The sequence below is a fragment of the Eschrichtius robustus genome, chromosome 18 (genome assembly GCF_028021215.1).
Source record: "Eschrichtius robustus isolate mEscRob2 chromosome 18, mEscRob2.pri, whole genome shotgun sequence".
Lineage (NCBI taxonomy): Eukaryota > Metazoa > Chordata > Mammalia > Artiodactyla > Eschrichtiidae > Eschrichtius > Eschrichtius robustus.
The window spans coordinates 1441694-1461300 of record NC_090841.1 but is presented as its reverse complement, the minus strand read 5'-3'; the positions used below and the strand labels follow the sequence as shown (position 1 = coordinate 1461300).

The window sequence follows — 19607 nt, the reverse complement described above, 5'->3', positions numbered from 1 at the left end:
GATACCACAGAGACTTTTTTTTTCTTTGGCCATGCTGTGTGGCTTGTGGCATCTCAGTTCCCCATCCAGGGATCGAACCCGGGGCCATGGCAGTGAAAGCACCGAGTTCTAACCACTGGGCCACCAGGGAAGCCCCACTCACCACAGAGACTTCTAACAAGGTGAGGAAGTTTAAAACCCTGACTTCATTAGTAGCAAATGAAGTGTCCCCGGATCAGCCATGTTTCAAACACAACATCAGTGTTGTTTTACTACCACTTTCTTTCAATAAAACACAACACTCTGAATGTACATCACTGCCTAAATAAACTTTTACTACAAATATATCACAGTAAACATCAATTCTCTTAATTCTCTACAAATGGACTTTTGAAAAGAACACAGGAATAAATTTCACAGTATAGGTTTGTCTATAAAATCATATTCTTCAGTAAAACCTGGGATTAAGACAACATATTTTATTAGTTTATAGAGATTGCAAAATTCTAATAATAGATGGTGGCTTTCTAAAGGTTAGAAAGTTCCGAATTCAAAGTACAGAATTCTATTTTCAAGCTGTCTGAAACACTCTAATAAATGTCTTTAAATGTTGCTTACAGGTTGTTATCATTAAGCCTAAAATATCAATATAAATACGTAACGCTAAAACTCTGTAAGAGAATTTGATGAAGACAGTGGAAGTCACTACCCCGTCCCTACCAGCCGCCAGGAGAATGAACCCTGTGCAGACACTGCTGGGCGCCTCCACAGGAGCCTGCCGCCGCCCTGCGTCCCCGCACGCGGAAGCTAGGCTACAGGAGAGTCTCACCCTCCTGCCTAATGTCTGGTTCCATCAGGCGCGTGTGATGAATTTCTGGCCAATGAGAAATGAAGACGCGTCTGCCTGGGGCAGATGTCTCCCGGAAAGATCCCTGCTCTTCAAAGGGGACCTAAGACTGAGCACCTTCTGACTCTAGGTTTTATCAACTGCAGCAAGGTTCTGAACTCCCACGGCCCTCCTGGAATCATGAGGATGGGCAGGCTCTGGAGAAGAGCCAAGAGAATCAGAAAGAAGCTGAACCAGCGTGAGGTTATTAAGCAGTTAAATTAACCATCCTCCAGACCTCCTGTTATGGGAGATAATAAAACATTCTTGTTGTGTGTGTTTTTCCTGATGTTTTCAGCTGTTAGCAGCTGAAAGGATCCTAAATGACATACTTAAGATAACATGTATTTATTAGCAAACTTGCTGTCATTAACTAGGATACAAAGTAAACTGACTTTCTATAGAAGTTCCTTATTAGTCAAAAAAGGAAATTATGTAATTTGTACAATAGCCCAAATACCGGTTTTAAGAATTACAATTTAAAATCATGAGCCCTGGAAGTAGACCGCCTGGGTTCAAGTCTCAGTCCTGCCGTCTACTAGCCTGACCCAGCGAGCTCTCCATGCTTCCCTCCCCCTGAACTGATGACACAAGAGCTCGGTCTTCTCGGGGACGCTTGTGCACAGCGCAGGGCACGCAGTGATCGCACAGAGAGCACTCGGTAAATGCTGGCTGCTTTCACTATTTGTAAAATCTAATGGTGCTTAGATATCAGTAAATGTACACAGTTGAATTTACACCGTAGTTTGTTTTTTTTTTTAATTACAATTGTTTTTTCTTCTTGTGATGAGAACTTTTAAGATCTATTCTCTTAACAACTTTGTATACATCTATTTATTTATTTATTTATTTGTTTGTTTATTTATTTATTTATTTATTTTTAGCTGTGTTGGGTCCTCGTTTCTGTGCGAGGGCTTTCTCTAGTTGCGGCGAGCGGGGGCCACTCCTCATTGCGGTGCGCGGGCCTCTCACTATCGCGGCCTCTCTTGTTGCGGAGCACAGGCTCCAGACGCGCAGGCTCAGTAGTTGTGGCTCACGGGCCCAGTTGCTCCGCGGCATGTGGGATCTTCCCAGACCAGGGCTCGAACCCGTGTCCCCTGCATTGGCAGGCAGACTCTCAACCACTGCGCCACCAGGGAAGCCCTACACCCTAGCTTTTTAGCTGCTCTCTAGTCAATGGCACAAAACTAAGTTAATTCTATAAAAAATTATATTTCTCAATATCAATATGACAAACTAACATACATTTTCTTAATTTTTTTCTTTGAAATATCCTTTTAAAATAAGAATATCTTATTACATGTACAACCCCATTTGGCCTTCAAGAGAATCAATATTGGCACGTATAAAAATAAGACACATCTTCAAGTCAATAATATTACAGTAAAACTGCATGGAACACACAGGGCTGCTTTTCTGAGACTTGATTCTTTTGCTAGTTCCGAGAACCAGGGATGACGCTTTGGTTACTATTCTGCTGACATAAACTTTTCAAATATGTAAGAATTATGTACTTGAGAAGTAAAAGTTAAGAACATGCAACAACCACAGCAAAGCAGCACAGGACTTGCATACCTGTCTTCGTTCCTGGCCTCCAGGGGCGGTGCAGGGCCCCGCGACTGACCGAGGGGGTCGAACGCAGAGCCTGAGACACAGTCAAGAGTTCACGTTTAGTGCTCAATCCAGCACAACTGAAGGGATATGAAACCGCGCACATGCTATTTAATTTACCTATTTATTAAACGGAATGGACATTTTTTATGCTTTCATAAATATTTTGCATATTGAGAAACTGGTAAGATTTTTAACATACATTAAAACCATGTAAATAAAACTGTGTGTTACCATGTAAAAACAAAAATAAATATCTCTCAGTATTTATTTCTCCCCCATAGTAAACTATCCCTATTGTGAACTCTAAATGGTCAATCATGTGAGTAATAACCTGGTATTAGCCTTTTAATTTTCCATTACTGGTATAATAATCATTAATTTTTGTCACAACAATTTTATTTAAAAATTATTATTTAACTTATCATATATTTAAATACTATTTTCACCTTTAATTCTTTAGCTCTAACTCACATACAAATTTTAGATGTAGAACTCGGTACATTTTGACAGATTACATGCCAGTGTAACTACCACCTCAACTGGGAGGCAGAACATTTTCATCACCCCTTTCCTTTCTTAATGGTACCTAAAATAATCAATGGCATGTTAGACTTTATTTAATATGGTAATATATTTACACATACAAAAACATTTAAAAAATTTAAAGATGTGAAAAAATTAGTAGCTGAAATAGAACAAACCTCTCAAAGCTGCTTTGGTAAAACCAGCTGCTCTCACTGCCGTCATGGGTCTAGTAACTCCATCCTTAGGAGAACAAGCATCATTTAAAGAGCATTCTTAAATAACACCTGCCTCTTACTTGCAGAGCTGCACGACACACGTCATAATACAGCCCAGCGTGTAACACTGGTTCCGTCCCCTGCCGGCTTGCTCCGTGCTCCCACCTCCTCATGTGCCAGCCTGTCTGCACTTCACCTTTCCTCTGTCAAATTTTGATTCCTTGTGTAACTGGACTTACTCCCAGTTTGCAAAGAAAAGCACTCTTAAGGATTTTTAGGTAGTACCTTATGCAGCTTAGTAGCTGGCTACTCCCCTACTTTTGGTTGGTCTCCTATATGCCTAAGAGAGAAACCGCAGAAACTGCTGTAAATGACAGCAAAGGAAAAGTGGGTCCCAGAGTACATCCTACAAGCAAACTATCAGGCCTATGTCCATTCCCAGTGGGATTTCATTTGAGACCTGAGTAAATAAATCCAAAGAGACTTTGCCACCAAAGATTTCAAATGGTCCAAACTTTAGCCCACAGTTTAAAGAACCAGGGTCACTATATAAGTAACAACTTAAAAAAACTTTGATAATAATATTCTAAGTCACAGGAAGGCCCAAAATGAACACCCACACAATGGAGATACCTGAATAGCCCCTGTCATTGGTCTTCCCATTGACGATGCCAGGGATGTCTTGGACTAGTAAACAAAAAACTAAGTTAAAACGATTCCAAAAAAGGCCTACATTTAATTTTATAAACCAAAGTATAAAAGTTTTCTTTATAACTTTTTTTCCTTCGTTCTATTGGCAAGTAAACCTAAACATAATTTTTTTCCATTTATCTCCCGAGGATATAGGATCAAACAATAAAACTCTAAAACAGGCATTGGCAAACAATAACCCTCAGCCTTTGTACTGGGACACAGCCGCAGTCCATTTGCCTGCACATCGTCTGTGGCTGCCTCTCTGGGAATGCTGAGCTGGGTTCCGAAGAGCCTAAACCACAGGGCCCTTCACAGAAAAGCTGGCTGTCTCCTATGCTGAAACATCACCAAAAACCAAATTTATGAGTGATACCTGCTTTGGTTGATTAATAAACGTATGCGTCACATGATACACTGTTATATAACGTATAAGGCCACTTTCTTCATTCACAGGAAGGGACACTTGGAAGGCAAGTGCCCGGGACCTCTAGGTTCTAAAACCATTTTTATGACCCCTAAGAAATATTATCATAAAGACTAAGAAAAACTATTTCACCTCATTCCTCCATTTTTCTCCCATTCCTCTATTATTTCACATAAGCTAAAATATCCAAATTGTAGGTATTTTGGGCAAGATTTAAAAGATTTTCTTTTATGGATTTTAATATAGCATCTTTCCTCCAACGATCTCAAATAAAAGCAAGACCCAATTATATGCCTCTGAAGTTTTTCTTAAATTTTATTTTTTCATGTATTAATCAGTAAGTTTTTAAAAATTATAAACATTATGTTTAAATAACATCTAACCTCACATAAGATATACGAATGGAATACACATGACACTTGGTTATATTATATAGAAAATGAAACGAAGTCAATCAACAAACACAAGGTTTACAGGTAGGAAAAGACAATAAAATATTTTGTTATATTTAAACCAAAATGACTAGAATATTCAAACCTATTAATCAACAATTTATAATGTTCATCACTAACCAAAATGGAAAATATATCCAGGTCATGGGCTGAAAGGTAGCCAAACTTATTTAGAACTAACTGCCTAAACTGAACTTATGTATGAGAAAATGCATCTTCATATCTTCAGCTTAAGAAAACCTACCCCACATCCAGTAGCTACAGGTCTAGCAACTGCTGTGCTTGGTATTTTAGCAGTTATCTTGGGGAGGAAAAAAAACATAGTTAATAGAATTCAGATTAAGTTATATTATAGAATACTGGAAAAGAAATAGAAAGTATAGGCTCATCAATAGAGAAATATTTATATAATATTTAGAATAATTTCTTTTAAATTATTCTAAATATTAAAGAGCTCAAGTATTTTAAGTATCAGGAAGGAGACCTATTCTGGAACTCATTTTAAAGGAGAAAAGGGACTTTAGAATGACCTGAGGGGCCAATAAGGCAGATGAGTCTTCACGGTCACGCCTACCATTCATTTTGCATGATTATCACTGCCAGACGCTGGGTCTAACAACAGACAGAGGATCTCAGGGAATCTGGGGTTCAATCTCAGCTCTCCCTCTACTTGCTTGTTTATTTTACCTCTTTGAACCTAAATGTTCTCATCTCTGAAATAAAGATACAAAGTATGTTGATCACAAAGTTGTAACTGGAATCAAACAGGACCACAGAGGTGAGAAAGTATGCTAAACAGGTTAGCTGTTGGGCATCTTTAAGTATTTGATTAAAACATCATTCTTAGAGGAGTTCTACTTCTGGCTTGACGGAACGCTGTTTTAAACATCTCTCCCTCTAAGAACAACTAAGGCAGCTGGGGACAAAAATATTTTTGCAAAAAATCAGTTTAGATACATTAAAGAACCATCAAGGCCATGAGGAATTACAAGGCCTCAAGCTGAGGAACAGAAGGGAAGACTGAGGGCTGAGCTGCGTCTGGGCTGCTCTTCTCCCAGGGGTGTCTGTTAATGCGGAAGGCCAGGCCGCAAGGCTGAACAGAGCTTTTTACAGAAGACAGGGCTGAAGACATAAACCCTGGAGCTGGGCCTGCTGAGGTGGCAGCCCTGGGAATCCTCCAGTATTCAGACTTGACTGACCTCCAAAGGCTACACTCAGACTGGAAGGGAAATCAGAAGGACACCAGCCCTTTTAAGACCTGAGCCCAATTTAGAATCATCTCAAACTCAACTGGCTTGAGGTGATTCAGGATTCCTTGCATCTCTGAGGCCATAAGCAAAAGTAAATTCTCTCTAGTAAAAGATACCTGTCCTGATAAGGCAGCCACTACCCACATGTGGCTGTTGAGCATGTGAAATGTGGCTCAGGCAATAGGATCTGGATTTTAAAACTTTACTTACTTTTAAATGATTTAAATATAGTCACATGTGGCTAGTGGCTATCACACTAGACAGCACAGACATACAGCCTTAAATTATCTCTAAAAATCTTCATTTACAATGCCTGGCATTCAATTAAAAACAACCAGACACATAGGAGCAAGACTACCTAACCAAAACCAAGAGAAATAAATGGAAAGACAGGCAGAAGGGGAAACATGCGATGGAAACATTAGACACAGGCTTTAACACAACTATGGTCAATATGTTCAGCGAATTAAAAGACAAGATGACAATTTCAGTAGAGAACTAAAAACTATAAAAAATGGATAAATGGAAATTCTAGAACTGAAAACTGAAAATAACGTAAAATTCTGGCATTGTCCAGAAAGTAGTAAAATACTAAATTATACTAGACTTTGATAAGTTAAAGATGAGTATTGTAATCTTTACAAAAACACTAAAAAATGGCTAAAGAATGTAAGCTCCCAAGATAACAGAGGGAGAAATGGAATAATAAAAAATAATCAAACAAAACAAGATAAGAAAGGAGAGAAAATGAAACATGAAAAAGGCAGGAAAAAACAAAAAGCAAACACTAAGGCAACAAATTTAAACCAAATCAGTAATTTCATTAAGTGTAAATAGACTAAAAGAAGAAGATTATCTGACAATATTAAAACAAAAACAAAAAACCCAGAGCTCTATTCATGCTGCTAATAAGAAATACATCTTAAATATATAGATATGAGAATACTGGAAGCAAAAAGATGGGAAAGACATACAATGTAAACACTAGACAAAAGAGAGCTTGAGTAGCTCTAGCAATATACTAATATTTGACAAAACAGACAAACAGCATTACTAGAGACAGGACATTTTATAACAATAAAAGGGTCAATTTAACACAGAAATATAACAATTCTAAATGTCTTTCCTCCAAATATATAAATCAAAAACCTAAAAAAAAGAAAGAAAACCACAATCACAGTGTAAGATTTGACCATTTTTCTCATTAATAGAACTGTAGTTCCCCCTCCCCCCAAAAAATCAGTAAAAATATAGAAAATTTGCACAAAACCATTACCAAACTTGACCTAATTGACAGATAACAGGTCTTGGAAAAACATGAAAAGGAAGGATGTGGGTCTCAGCAATATTTTTCTGTGAGAACAAATTGAAGGAAAGAGACCATTTTTCTTTTTAACTACTCACTAATGACTAGATCCGTTCTTCTGGGTTTTATTTTTGGCACTGGACTCATCTCTTAGGTGGACTGGATCCTATGTTGCCTCCTTTCTTCACCTTGCACCCTCACCACAGTGCCTTTCTTCACAGATCTCAAGGGCAATCTGAACTGTGCACATCCTTAAATATTCAACTGTAAACCTATCTTCTAAGCAGCCTCTTCTGATTGTCCCAACTAGTGATAAAAAACTGATCTTTGTGGTCCCATAGCAATTTACACTCTTTTTCCAGCACATAATACATTATGCCTTGTAATTTCTATTTCTGTCCCTTTTATTCTCCTCCTTAGGTTCCTCTGGAGCTAGCTGCAATTTTGTCCCTCTTGAGTGAGCCCAGTCCCTTTCATATAACAGTTGCACAATTTTTTCCCCTTTAATATAGTAAGTAGGGTGTGATGAAAATATCATTCAAGGCGGCTGGAGACCTGAGCTCTGTCCTGGTTATAGGTAAGTGCGAGACCTCGCCTCCCCAGGCTTGTTTTCCTCAGCATAACGTGAGGATCTCTGAAGTCATTTCTAAATATCGATGAAGGGCCAGCCTGGAGACATTACCACCTGTCTGACACCCAGAATCACTAAACTGAAGACAATGTTTGCTTATTTACTAAGTCATGTGATAAAGATCTGTGGAGGACCCACAGCAGGCAAAGAAAGAACAATAAGACAGTCTGCCTCCTCAAAAAGCTTACGGCCTTGTCATTAGCCAAGTGCAAGAACTTGACCTACAATTTTCTTTCCATAATGAAGGTAAACTCAAAATTAAAATATAGCTTGTGGAATGTGTAGTCAAGAATTGACTTCACCCAAAGAGAGGTCTGGCTTTGCCCTTTGCTACTGGGAGGAGATCTGCAAGCCCCTGGAATGTCCTGCCTGACACACCCCTGTTTGCCTGGGGGCTTTGGCCACCAGACAGTCTAAACTCCAGACTTATGAGCCTGAACCTCCAGGAGGGGCTGGAGAGTAACGGGCAGCCATGAGGACAGTATGTGACGGAGCTCCATGAAAACTCTGGACACCAGAGTGGTGGGAGGGCTTCCTTGCTGGCAATCCTCCCAAGTACCACCACCACTCAGAGTGGCTGGGAGGTTAATGCCACCCAGAGCTCCACAGGGAAAGGATGACCAGAAGCCCCACGTTTGGACCGCCCGAGACTGTGCCCCATGTCTCTCTTCTCTGGGCAGATTTAACCTGTATCCTTCCCCTGTAATAAACTGTAAGCATACCAGCTTTCAGCGAGTTCTGCAAGTCCTTTCAGAAAAGGACCGGCGCTGAAGGTGGTTTTGCAACTGGTGTCAGAAGTGAGGACAGGGGCTTCCCCGGTGGCGCAGTGGTTAAGAATCCGCCTGCCAATGCAGGGGACATGGGTTCGAGCCCTGGTCTGGGAAGATCCCACATGCCGCGGAGCAACTAAGCCCGTGCACCACAACTGAGCCTGTGCTCTAGAGCCCGTGAGCCACAACTACTGAGTCCACATGCCACGACTACTGAAGCCCACGAGCCTAGAGCCCATGCTCCACAACAAGAGAAGCCACCGCAATGAGAAGCCCACGCACTACAACGAAGACTAGCTCCCGCTTGCCCCAACTAGAGAAAGCCCGCGTGCAGCAACGAAGACCCAACGCAGCCAAAAAAATAAATAAATAAAAATAAAATAATTTTTTAAATAAATAAATATTTTTTTTTTAAAAAAAGGTCAAATGATCTTCAACAAGGGTGCCAAGACCATACAATGTGGAAAGGTCAGTCTCTCCCAAATGGTGCTGGGAAAACTGGATATCCACACAAAAGAATGAAATCAGACCCTTAATCTTGTATCACATACAAAAATGAACTCAAAATGGATTAAAGGCCCAAACGTAAAAAGACCTAAAACTATAAAACTCCTAGAAAAAAAACATAGGGGAAAATTCCATGGCATTGGACTTAGTAATGATTTCTTAGCTATAACACCAAAAAGCACAGGCAACAAAAGCAAAAACAGACCAATGGGACTACATCAAATATAAAAACTTTTGTGCGTCAAAGAACCCGATCAACAGAATTTAAGAAAAGCAACCTATAGAATGGGAGAAAATATCTGCAAAGCATATACCCAATAAAGAATTCCTACAACTCAACAAAAAAAAAATCAAATAACCCAGTTAAAAAATGGGCAAAGTACTTGTACAGACATTTCTTCAAAGATGATATACAAATGGCCAAAGACCATATGAAAAGATAGTCAACATCACTAATCATCAGAGAAATGCAAATCAAAACCACAATGAGAATCACCTCATACCCATTAAAGTTGCTACTATCAAAAAAATAGAAAATAACAAGTGTTAGTGAAGGTGTAGAGAAACTGGAACCCTTGTGCACTGTTGGTGGGATTGTAAAATGGTGTAACCACTATGGAAAACAGTATGGAGGTTCCCCCAATAATTAAACATAGAACTACCATATGATCCAGCAATCCCACTTCTGGGTATATATCCAAAGAATTGAAAACAGGGTCTCAAGATATTTGCACACCCATGTTCATAGCAGCACTATTCACAACAGCCAAGAGGTGGAAGCAACCCAAGTGTCCATGGAACAAAATGTGGTCCATCCATACAATGGAATGTTATTCAGCCTTAAAAAGGGAGGAGATCCTGACACAGGCTATACCGTGGATGAACCTTGAGGACATTATGCTACATGACATAAGCCAGTCACAAAAGGACAAAAACTGTATGATTCCACTTATACGTGGTACCTAGAATAGTCAAACTCATAAAGACAGTAGAATGGTGGGGGCCAGGGGCTGGTGGAGGGAGATGGGGGTTGTTGTTTAATGGGGACAGAGTTTCAGTTTGGTAAGACAGAGAGTTCCAGGGATCTGTTTCACAACAATGGGAATTAATTTAACACTACCAACGTGTACATTTAAGAACAGTTAATATGGTAAATTATGTGTTTTTTACCACAATAAAAAAAATTCACTTACTGGAGGTCTTCTGCCGTGACTAGTTTTCACAGCTTGCTGAAAAGCTGTGTCATTCTCCAATTCCTAAAATGAAAAGGCAAACTTAACATTCAACATGAAGTGACAATTTTTTAAAATGTTTAACCTCGACTGTTTGGTGTTCACGATCCTCTATAATCCATCTTCCTCCCTCTGCTGACATCCAGGTAGGGCTCAAGGACTCCTGTCCTCAAATCCTCCTTCACACTACAAAATGCCAAAGCCCCTTCCCCCCTTAGGGAGAGGAGTACTGACAATGTCAGTCAAGTTTAAGGCCATTTCACTGGCTACTGTTTAAATGGGTGCTATCAACACACGTGGTTAAAAGATCAAGTCTGCAAGGATATGGCCTTTCTTCTGTTTCTCTTTTCCAAGCAGCTGGAGCGGTAGGAACAGAGAATCCCCCCCATCCTTTTTCCCTCTCTCCCTCCCCTCTCTTCTTCCATATTCTGGACCATGGCTAGGAGCCTTACCTGAGAAAACCTTAGGACAGAAAAGGCTGTATCCTCTCCCAGAAATGGAGCAAACACTTGCTCTGGTTTCATCTCCGCTTGCCCAACTGAAAATGGCTTTTCATCTCACGGGAGAGGTAAAGTCTGAGATTCAGACTAGAGCCAGGCTAGGCTCCACCGGGTCCAACCTGTGATGCCACTTGGAACCAAAGCCTCCGTTGAAATAAAACGTTACTATGCTTTGCTGATTCCTGACCTATGCTCACATTCTCCCTGAGGAATCTGAGGAAAGTAACATTAGTCAAGTGCAAGATACCAGTGTTTCCGAGTTTTCTGGACAAAATGCCATTGTAGCCTCTCTCAAAAGCACCAAGCCTCTCCAACTGCCAGTCTACGCAGCCTTTGTCCCCTGTCCCTTCAGCAGCACAAGTTCGGCTCCAGCCCTCTATACATCTGTGCTCAGTACTCACACTCACCTCTGATTTACTGCAATCTACTTCCCACAGAAACAAACTTGCTAATTATTAAAAAACAAACACAAACAATACACAAAAAATGGAGTCGATATCAATTAGCTTTTTAAAACCTTGGAGACAATTAAAGTAAAATGTTTGTATAACCAGGATGCTAATACAATGTACTTTAAATGTGATTATGTACAAGGATTCTTCTTTAATTTTCCTTCAAAATAATCTTCATAACCTTCCATATCAACTACATAAAATAAAGTAAGTACACAAGTCTCAGCCATAGAAACCAGGCAACTTTCACACGAAGTACAAAGCCACGGGCTGCCTTTGAAATAATTATACTACCTTGGCACATCTTTTAGGAAAAGCCTTCCAGTATTCCTAAATTATTAGTAAAATTTGATTAATCAGCTCAGCGAAGTCTCAATGACAAACTAAAAATTGACAACAAATTCTCCAATTACAAATACCAAATCAACACAACTTTTGTCATTTTTTCCTTTGTTCATGATTTGATTAACAATTTGCATAATCTATGAACACCTTAGGAACTGTTTCAAGTCATTCAGTTATATATTAATTACTCCAATTAATTAAAATAAAAGAAAACCATGGGTAAACCAAATTTTTTATTTTACTGTGTGATTTATTTTTGTGTATGATATTCCGAATATTTGCTTCAAGTTAAATAATGAAGCCACACTGTGATGACCTGAAGAGTTAGGAAGTTTCTCTGATGTTTTCAAGAATGATCATGATGATATATTAATTCCACTTGTGGGACTCTACCCAAGGAAATGTTTGATCACAATAGAGAAAATTATTTATGCATAAAATTACTCATTGTGCTACTGTTATTAATAGGGGCAGAAAACTATAAATAATTATCCTATAGTCAGAAAATAATCAACTGTATATAGTCGGTATTATGCAGCCATTAAAATTATATTTAAATTTTTAGTACCATGAAACTTTGTTTATGATGTAGCCGAATGTAAATAAGCAAACAGAAAAGTAAACATTAGTTCAATTACAAACACGCTAAAAGAAAATTGTATGTGTATGCATGAAGGAAAGACAAAAGCAACAAAATGTTAACCGTACTCATTTCTGACTGCTGGTATTATGGGTAATTTTGTTTTTCAACAATGAGCACATATTTTTTTTTTATACATATAACTTTTACGACTGGGAGAAAGGGGGAGATTCAATGGTTTTCATAATTTATACTAGCTTAGGAAAATGCCCATGCTTTAATACAAATTTTTAAAAACTAGTCTATGTAATCATATCCGTGTACGTGTAAGTGTTTGTATACAGGGAGGGAAAAACCTGAATATATTAAAAGACACGGGAATACAGCAAAACATTGGGTGATATGTGTAATACAGGTGATCTTCAGGTAACAGTATTCATGTCATTTTATTTTTTTCTCCCATCTTATGTATTTTTCAAGTTTTCTATGATGAGCAGTATCTCCTAGATTTTTATTTCATATAGAGTAAGTGAATGATTTCTATTTTATTTTCTTGCTTTCTCTCTAGGTCTCAAATTCACAGGCAAACATTTTTCTCCAGAGGAAAAAACAATTCAAAAATGACTGAAAGCCATATGAAAAACTCTAGAATGAGATTTCCTAAATTAGTTTAAAGTCCTCTAAATGCTAATATTTGATTCTTAAATACTAGCAAGTAAATTAACGCCCACATCCTTCATCCTTACTTTCTTTCACATGCTAATTCAAGATAACTTTATAAAGAGTTTTCTTTGGTTTTTGTCTTTTACAATTTGGAAACTATAACTCTCACAATAATGTAAACAGATTTAAAATATTCAAGTATTTGTCTTAGTAACAATTTCATCCTGTAATTACTATACTACTAAATATTAAGCAGATATAGGTTTGTTGACATAAGCGAATATTCATAAAAGGGAAAAAGCAGGTGACAAAACAGTACACACAGTATGATACCATTTTATCCAAAAACATATACAGTATACATATACACATACATATGTGCATAGGGAAACATTTAGCGTTAAGCACTGTGAGTTAGTTAATGTTTATCTCTGGGTGGTGACAGTTTCTATGATTTTAATTTTTCTTTATATTTATTTCTATTCTCTAATTTTTCTATAAAATACTTGTATAATTTAATTCAAAGAAGAAAAATAACTATATGACATTTCAAATTTAGAACATTAAAAAAACTGATTTTAGGTACTTCAAGTGATCTAAGTCTTGTAACTTACATATTCAGATAATTAGTACAGAAGAATACAAGTATATAATTGATCCTAATTCTTTTCCATAAACTTTTTCACATCTTTATGCTGCTATTATTACTATTGGTAGAAGTTAGTACAGTCTTCAGTAATAGCACTTTTCTAGGCTTTTAATCAACTTACTTAATCTAAAGCATGATAAAGCAGAACCCTCAAATCCAAAATTTTCATGAACCAGCTGGTTAGCAAAGACCAATGTAAAAAAAAAAAAAAAAAAAACACAAATTTTTTTTTTTTTACCTCGGTATCATAGGTTGGATTGTAGTCATTATAACCAGAATAAAGATCATCTTCATCTGTCTCTGGGGCCAGGTGTACATTTTGCATCATTTGTACCTATGAAAAATCACTGCTGTAAATGTATTCTTGGAATAAGAAATAATTGTTAATTGAAATAAAGTATAACTATTTAACAACCTTCCTGGTCAAATTTATCTCTACATGTGTTTATGGCTTAAACTTTTTTTCAGGTCAAATTCTTAAAACTAGGCATCAAAACAGACACAAAGGTCAATGGAACAGAACAGAGAGACCCCAAAAAACCCATGCATATATGGTCAACTGATTTATGACAAAGGAGCCAAGAATATACAATGGGGAAAGGACAGTCTCTTCAATAAATGGTGTTGGGAAAACTGGACGGCCACATACAAAAAATAAATCTGGGCCCCTACCTTACACCATAAACAAAAATCAACTCAAAATGGATTAAGGACCTGAAACCATAAACTCCTAGAAGTAAACATAAACAGTAAGTGCCTTGACATCGGTCTTGGTGATATTTTTTTTTGGATTTGACACCAAAAGCAATGGCAACAAAACTAAAAATAGATAAGTGGGACTATATCAAACTTAAAAGTTTCTACACAGCAAATGAAACCATCAACAAAATGAAAAGGCAACCTACTGAATATCTGCAAATCATATATCTGATGAGGGGTTAATATCCAAAATATACAAAGAACTCATGCAACTCAACAACAACAACAAAAACTCGATTAAAAAATGGGCAGAGGGGGGACGTCCCCGGTGGTGCAGTGGTTGAGAATCTGCCTGTCAATGCAGGGGACACAGGTTCGAGCCCTGGTCTGGGAAGATCCCACATGCCACAGAGCAACTGGGCCCGTGAGCCACAATTACTGAGCCTGCGCGTCTGGAGTCTGTGCTCCGCAACAAGAGAGGCCGCGATAGTGAGAGGCCCACGCACTGCGATGAAGAGTGGCCCCTGCTTGCCACAACTAGAGAAAGCCCTCGCACAGAAACGAAGACCCAACACAGCCATAAATAAAATAAAATTAAAAAAAAAAAATTCACCTATGCTGACTCCTGTCCCTTCCCTTCTTTAAAAAAAAAAAAGGACAGAGGGGACCTCCCTGGTGGCGCAGTAGTTAAGAATCTGCCTGCCAATGCAGGGGACACGGGTTCGATCCCTGGTCTGGGAAGATAGATCCCACATGCCTCAGAACAACTAAGCTCGTGCGCCACAACTACTGAGCCTGTGCTCAAGAGCCCACGAGCCACAACTACTTAAGCCCGCGCGCCTAGAGCCCGTGCTCCGCAACGAGAAGCCACCGCAATGAGAAGCCTGCACACCGCGACGAAGAGTAGCCCCCGCTCGCCGCAACTAGAGAAACCCCACATGCAGCAACGAAGACCCAACGCAGCCAAAAATAAAACTAATTAAAAAAACTAGGTGTCAAAACATTCATTCATTGCACTTGTTTCACATTTATTCCACACCCACTACATTAAAAGGACAGTGATAGACACAGCTGATTGTACTGATTTTCAAGGAGCTTAGTATCAAGTGAAGAAAGGTATATAAGAGTCAATTATAATACAAGGCAGAAATCACGAACACCTACCATAGGGCTAAATTAAAGAGACCAACAACACAAAATGTCAGCAAGCATATGGAGCAATCAGAATACTCATATGTTGTTTAGTGGTAGTGTAAAATGGTACAACTTTAGGAAAAAATCTGGCAGTCTCATGAAATTAACATATATCTCTTATGACCCAGCAATTCCACTCCAAAGTATTTACCCAAGAGAAATGAAAACATATGTCTATAAAAAGATTTAAGTGTATTTACAGGAGCTTTATTCACAATATCCAAAAATTGGAAACAGACCATACCCATCAATAGAACGGATAAGCAAAAGGTGGCATATTTAATGCAATGAAGTACTACTCAGCAATAAAGAACAGTGCACTGATGACATTTGTAACAATACATAAAAATCTCAGTTATGCTGAGCGAAAGAAGCCTCACACAAAACAGTACCTAATGTATGTTTCAAGTCCTAGAACAGGCAAAACCATGGCAGAAAACAATCAGAACACTAGTTGCTTCTTAGAGGTGGGGGGTAGGGACCGAATGAAAAGGGCATGACAGAATTTTCTGAAGTGATAAATGTTCTATATCTTGACAGGTGATTTGGTTACACAGGTGTATGCATTTGCAAAAACTCAGTAAACGCGTACTTGAGATTTCTGCTTTTTACTGTTTGTAAATTTTTTCTTGAAAGAAAAATCTACAAACAAATACTGAACTATAATTAATATACATACTCAAATATTTAAGGGCAAACAGTATCTGTAATTAAGTTTGAAATGCGTAAAAATAAGATGGATAAAAGGATTGCTAAGTGATAAAGCGAGTACAAAAAATTGTCAATGGTATAATCTATGTAGCAGGTATGATGTTCACTGAAAAATTCTTTAAAATTTGCTGTAGAGGGCTTCCCTGGTGGCGCAGTGGTTGAGAATCTGCCTGCCAATGCAGAGGATACGGGTTCGAGCCCTGGTCTGGGAAGATCCCACATGCCGCGGAGCAACTGGGCCCGTGAGCCACAATTACTGAGCCTGCGCGTCTGGAGCCTGTGCTCCGCAACAAGAGAGGCCACGATAATGAGAGGCCCGCGCACCGCGATGAAGAGTGGCCCCCACTTGCCGCAACTAGAGAAAGCCCTCGCACAGAAACGAAGACCCAACACAGCCATAAAAATAAATAAATAAATAAACCCAAAGTTTAAAAAAAAAAAAAAAATTTGCTGTAGATTTGCAGAGTAAATTTTCATAATAAAATGTGAAAAAAGTACAAAACAAGATGAAATAGATGTCAAAGCAAAGTAAAATAGAAGCATGGGAGAAATGTAATTATTGTGTACATACACTATAAATGTAGTAATTACTAGAGAACCGGGGAAGAATTCCCAGAAGACGACTCATTCAAATTGAGTCAATATTTTTGGCAATTTGGGAAGGGGGTTGTCTAGTTACCCAAGAAATGTAGTACTGAATTACTCTGTGTATCTCAAAATACATATTATCTTTAAAGCTTGTACAATATTGTGTCAGTAAATTCCTACAAAAGTTTCAGCTTAATCTTATTGCTCAGTAAAATGCCAAATATATGTGGCTACTCATAAACTTTTAACATTACTTTAATAATAAAATTATTAATCTTTTGATATAATTCACATACCATAAAATTTACCCTTTAAGTACCATTCAGTGGTTTTTAGTATATTCACAACGTTGTGCAGCCATCACCGCTATCCAATTCCAGAACATTTCATCACCCCATGAAGAACCCTGGGGCCCTTTAGCAGTCACTCTCCATTTCTCCCTCCTCCTGTCTCAGAGGATTTGCCGATTCTGGACATTCCACATAAAAGGAATCATCCAATATGTGGCCTTTTGTGTCTGGCTTCTTTCACTTAGCATTTTTTCAAGGGTCATCCACAGTATAGCATGTATCAGTACTTTATTCCTTTTTATGGCTGAATAATATTCCATCATAAGGATATACAACATTTTGTCTATTAGTTAATGGACATTTGGATTGTTTCCACTTTTGACTACTATGAGTAGCTACTGCAAGACTTCCCGGGTGGTCCAGTGGTTAAGAATCCACCTTCCAATGCAGGGGACCTGGGTTCAATCCCTGGTGAGGGAACTAAGATCCCTTTTGCCACAGGGCAACTAAGCCCCTGTGCTGCAACTACAAACCACGCAAGCCACAACTAGAGATCCCACGCACCACAACGAAGATCCTGCACGTCACAACTAAAGATCCTGCATGCCACAACTAAGACCTGACACAGCCAAAAAATAAAAGTAAATAAATATTTTTTTTAAAAACTACTGCACTATGGGGAATCCTCTGGCGGTCCAGTGGTTAGGACTCAGTGCTTGGCAGAGCCAAAAAAGAAAAAAGAATCCCTTATATGTTCTTGATACTAGACCTTGTCAGATAAATGACTATCAACTATTTTCTCCCATTCTGTGCACTCTTTCTACCTCTCGACAGTGTCCTTGGAAGCACAAAGGTTTTTAATCTTTATCATGCACACATATATTTTTCTTTGGTTGTTTGTGCTTTGGGTGTTACAGCTAAAAAACCACTGCCTAATCCAAGGTCAAGAAGATTTACACCTGTTTTCTTCTAAGAGTTTTATGGCTTTAGCTCTTAGATTTAGGTCTTGAGAGTTAATTTCTCATTACTTTTGGAGATGAAAATTTACTATGAGAGCAAATGTCAATCATATAGAAATGTTCATTCCAAAATAACCCCCCAAAATACTGTCAGTGGTAGAAGACATACAAAATATTTTAACTTAAAAGTTTTAGAAAAAAAAAAAAAGTTTTAGGTCAGGTAATGGGACACCAGTGGTTCTCAAAGGTCAGCGTGTGTCAGAAACCCAAGGGCTGGGACTTCCCTGGCGGTCTAGTGGTTGGGGCTCCACGCTTCCACTGCAGGGGACCTGGGTTCGATCCCTGGTCCAGGAAATAGGATCCCACGTGCCATGCCGCGCGGCCAAAACAACAACAAACAAATCTATGCTAAACTGATAGGCAAAGTAATTTTGAAAAAAAGAAAGAAACCCAAGGGCTTGTTAAAATCAGACTGCCACTCCCCCATACCGGTTTCTGATTCACCAAGTCTCAGGTGGGAGTCGCCATCACCCCCCTCAACCCCTTGGAATGTGGGTTTCTAACAAGTTCCCAAGCGTTGCTCCTGCTGCTGCCCCGGGAACCACACTGTGAGGACCATTGTGCTCAACAGGAACCACCTGATTACAAGCCCCATTTAAGTCAATTTAGCTTACACGTCTCTCAGAACAACAAGCAGCTTTTACAACTGGAGATCCTTTCTGCTGGGCTGTCCCCAGACCAAAAAAGTTCAGACCTGAGAGAGACTCGGGCTGCCCGACGCGGAGGGTAGGGTGCGGTGGGGAAAGGTGAAGCACCCAGGGAACAGCTAAGGCGGCGGAGGTCCGCCACGGCCCGGGTTTCCCGGGTTCTGTTGCCAAGGCAGCTCCCAAGCTCGCGCCGTCTGGACTGAGCGCGGGAAGCGACCCCCACCCCGCCTCCCCGGGGCCCCGCCCCCGTCCCCACCTGCGGCCTCCCGCCCCCCCGGGGACCACACCGGACAGCCCGGCCGCCCAGTGGAGCGGACTGACTCCGGCCCGGGGATGCCCACCTCCGCGAGACGGGGCCCGAGCTCGTGCCTCCCTCACCCGCCGAGCCTTCCCGGGGATTTCCGAGCTTCCCGTCACGAACGCCGGGTCAGGGGCTCGAGGGCCGCGCGCGGGCTGCGGGCGGGGGCGCACGGGCCGGCGGCGGGGGAGGGGCAGAGCCCCCGCGCCCCTCACACGGCCCCCCCGGAGGGCGGCGGGCACCCGCGCCGCCCCGGGCCCTCTCCTACCTCGCGGCGAGGGGAGCAGGGAGACCGCGAAGGCTGCGGGGTCGGAGCGGCCTTTCCGGGACTCGGCGGAGAGCTGCGCGGCCGGGACGTTGCCACGCGCGATTCCAAGGAAGCCGCTCCCACAGTGCTCCGCGAGGGGGCGGGGCCGAGTCTGGAGGGCGGGGAGGGGCCTGAGCGGAGAGGGGCGGGGCCGGCCCCAGGGAGGGAGCTGGAGGCGAGG

At 40.2% G+C, this 19607-nt stretch overlaps 1 protein-coding gene across 6 annotated transcripts in view; it reads right to left on the bottom strand.

Annotated features, from left to right (window-relative positions):
- The window catches only part of IFT88 (intraflagellar transport 88), a 74499-nt gene extending 54996 nt beyond the window's left edge, over positions 1-19503 (bottom strand). For 2 of the 6 annotated variants that reach the window (XM_068526657.1, XM_068526658.1), the window contains exons 1-7: positions 19388-19472; positions 13912-14007; positions 10446-10508; positions 5033-5089; positions 3853-3906; positions 3181-3244; positions 2441-2510 (exon numbers count right to left, since the gene is read on the bottom strand). In XM_068526657.1, coding sequence (XP_068382758.1) covers positions 2441-2510; positions 3181-3244; positions 3853-3906; positions 5033-5089; positions 10446-10508; positions 13912-14001 — 398 coding nt within the window. In that variant the 5' untranslated portion in view covers positions 14002-14007; positions 19388-19472. Of the gene's footprint in view, positions 1-2440; positions 2511-3180; positions 3245-3852; positions 3907-5032; positions 5090-10445; positions 10509-13911; positions 14008-19387 lie in introns of all 6 variants that reach the window. The other 4 variants (XM_068526660.1, XM_068526656.1, XM_068526661.1 and 1 more) reach the window with 3 other exon arrangements.
- Between the last annotated feature and the right edge of the window lie 104 nt (positions 19504-19607).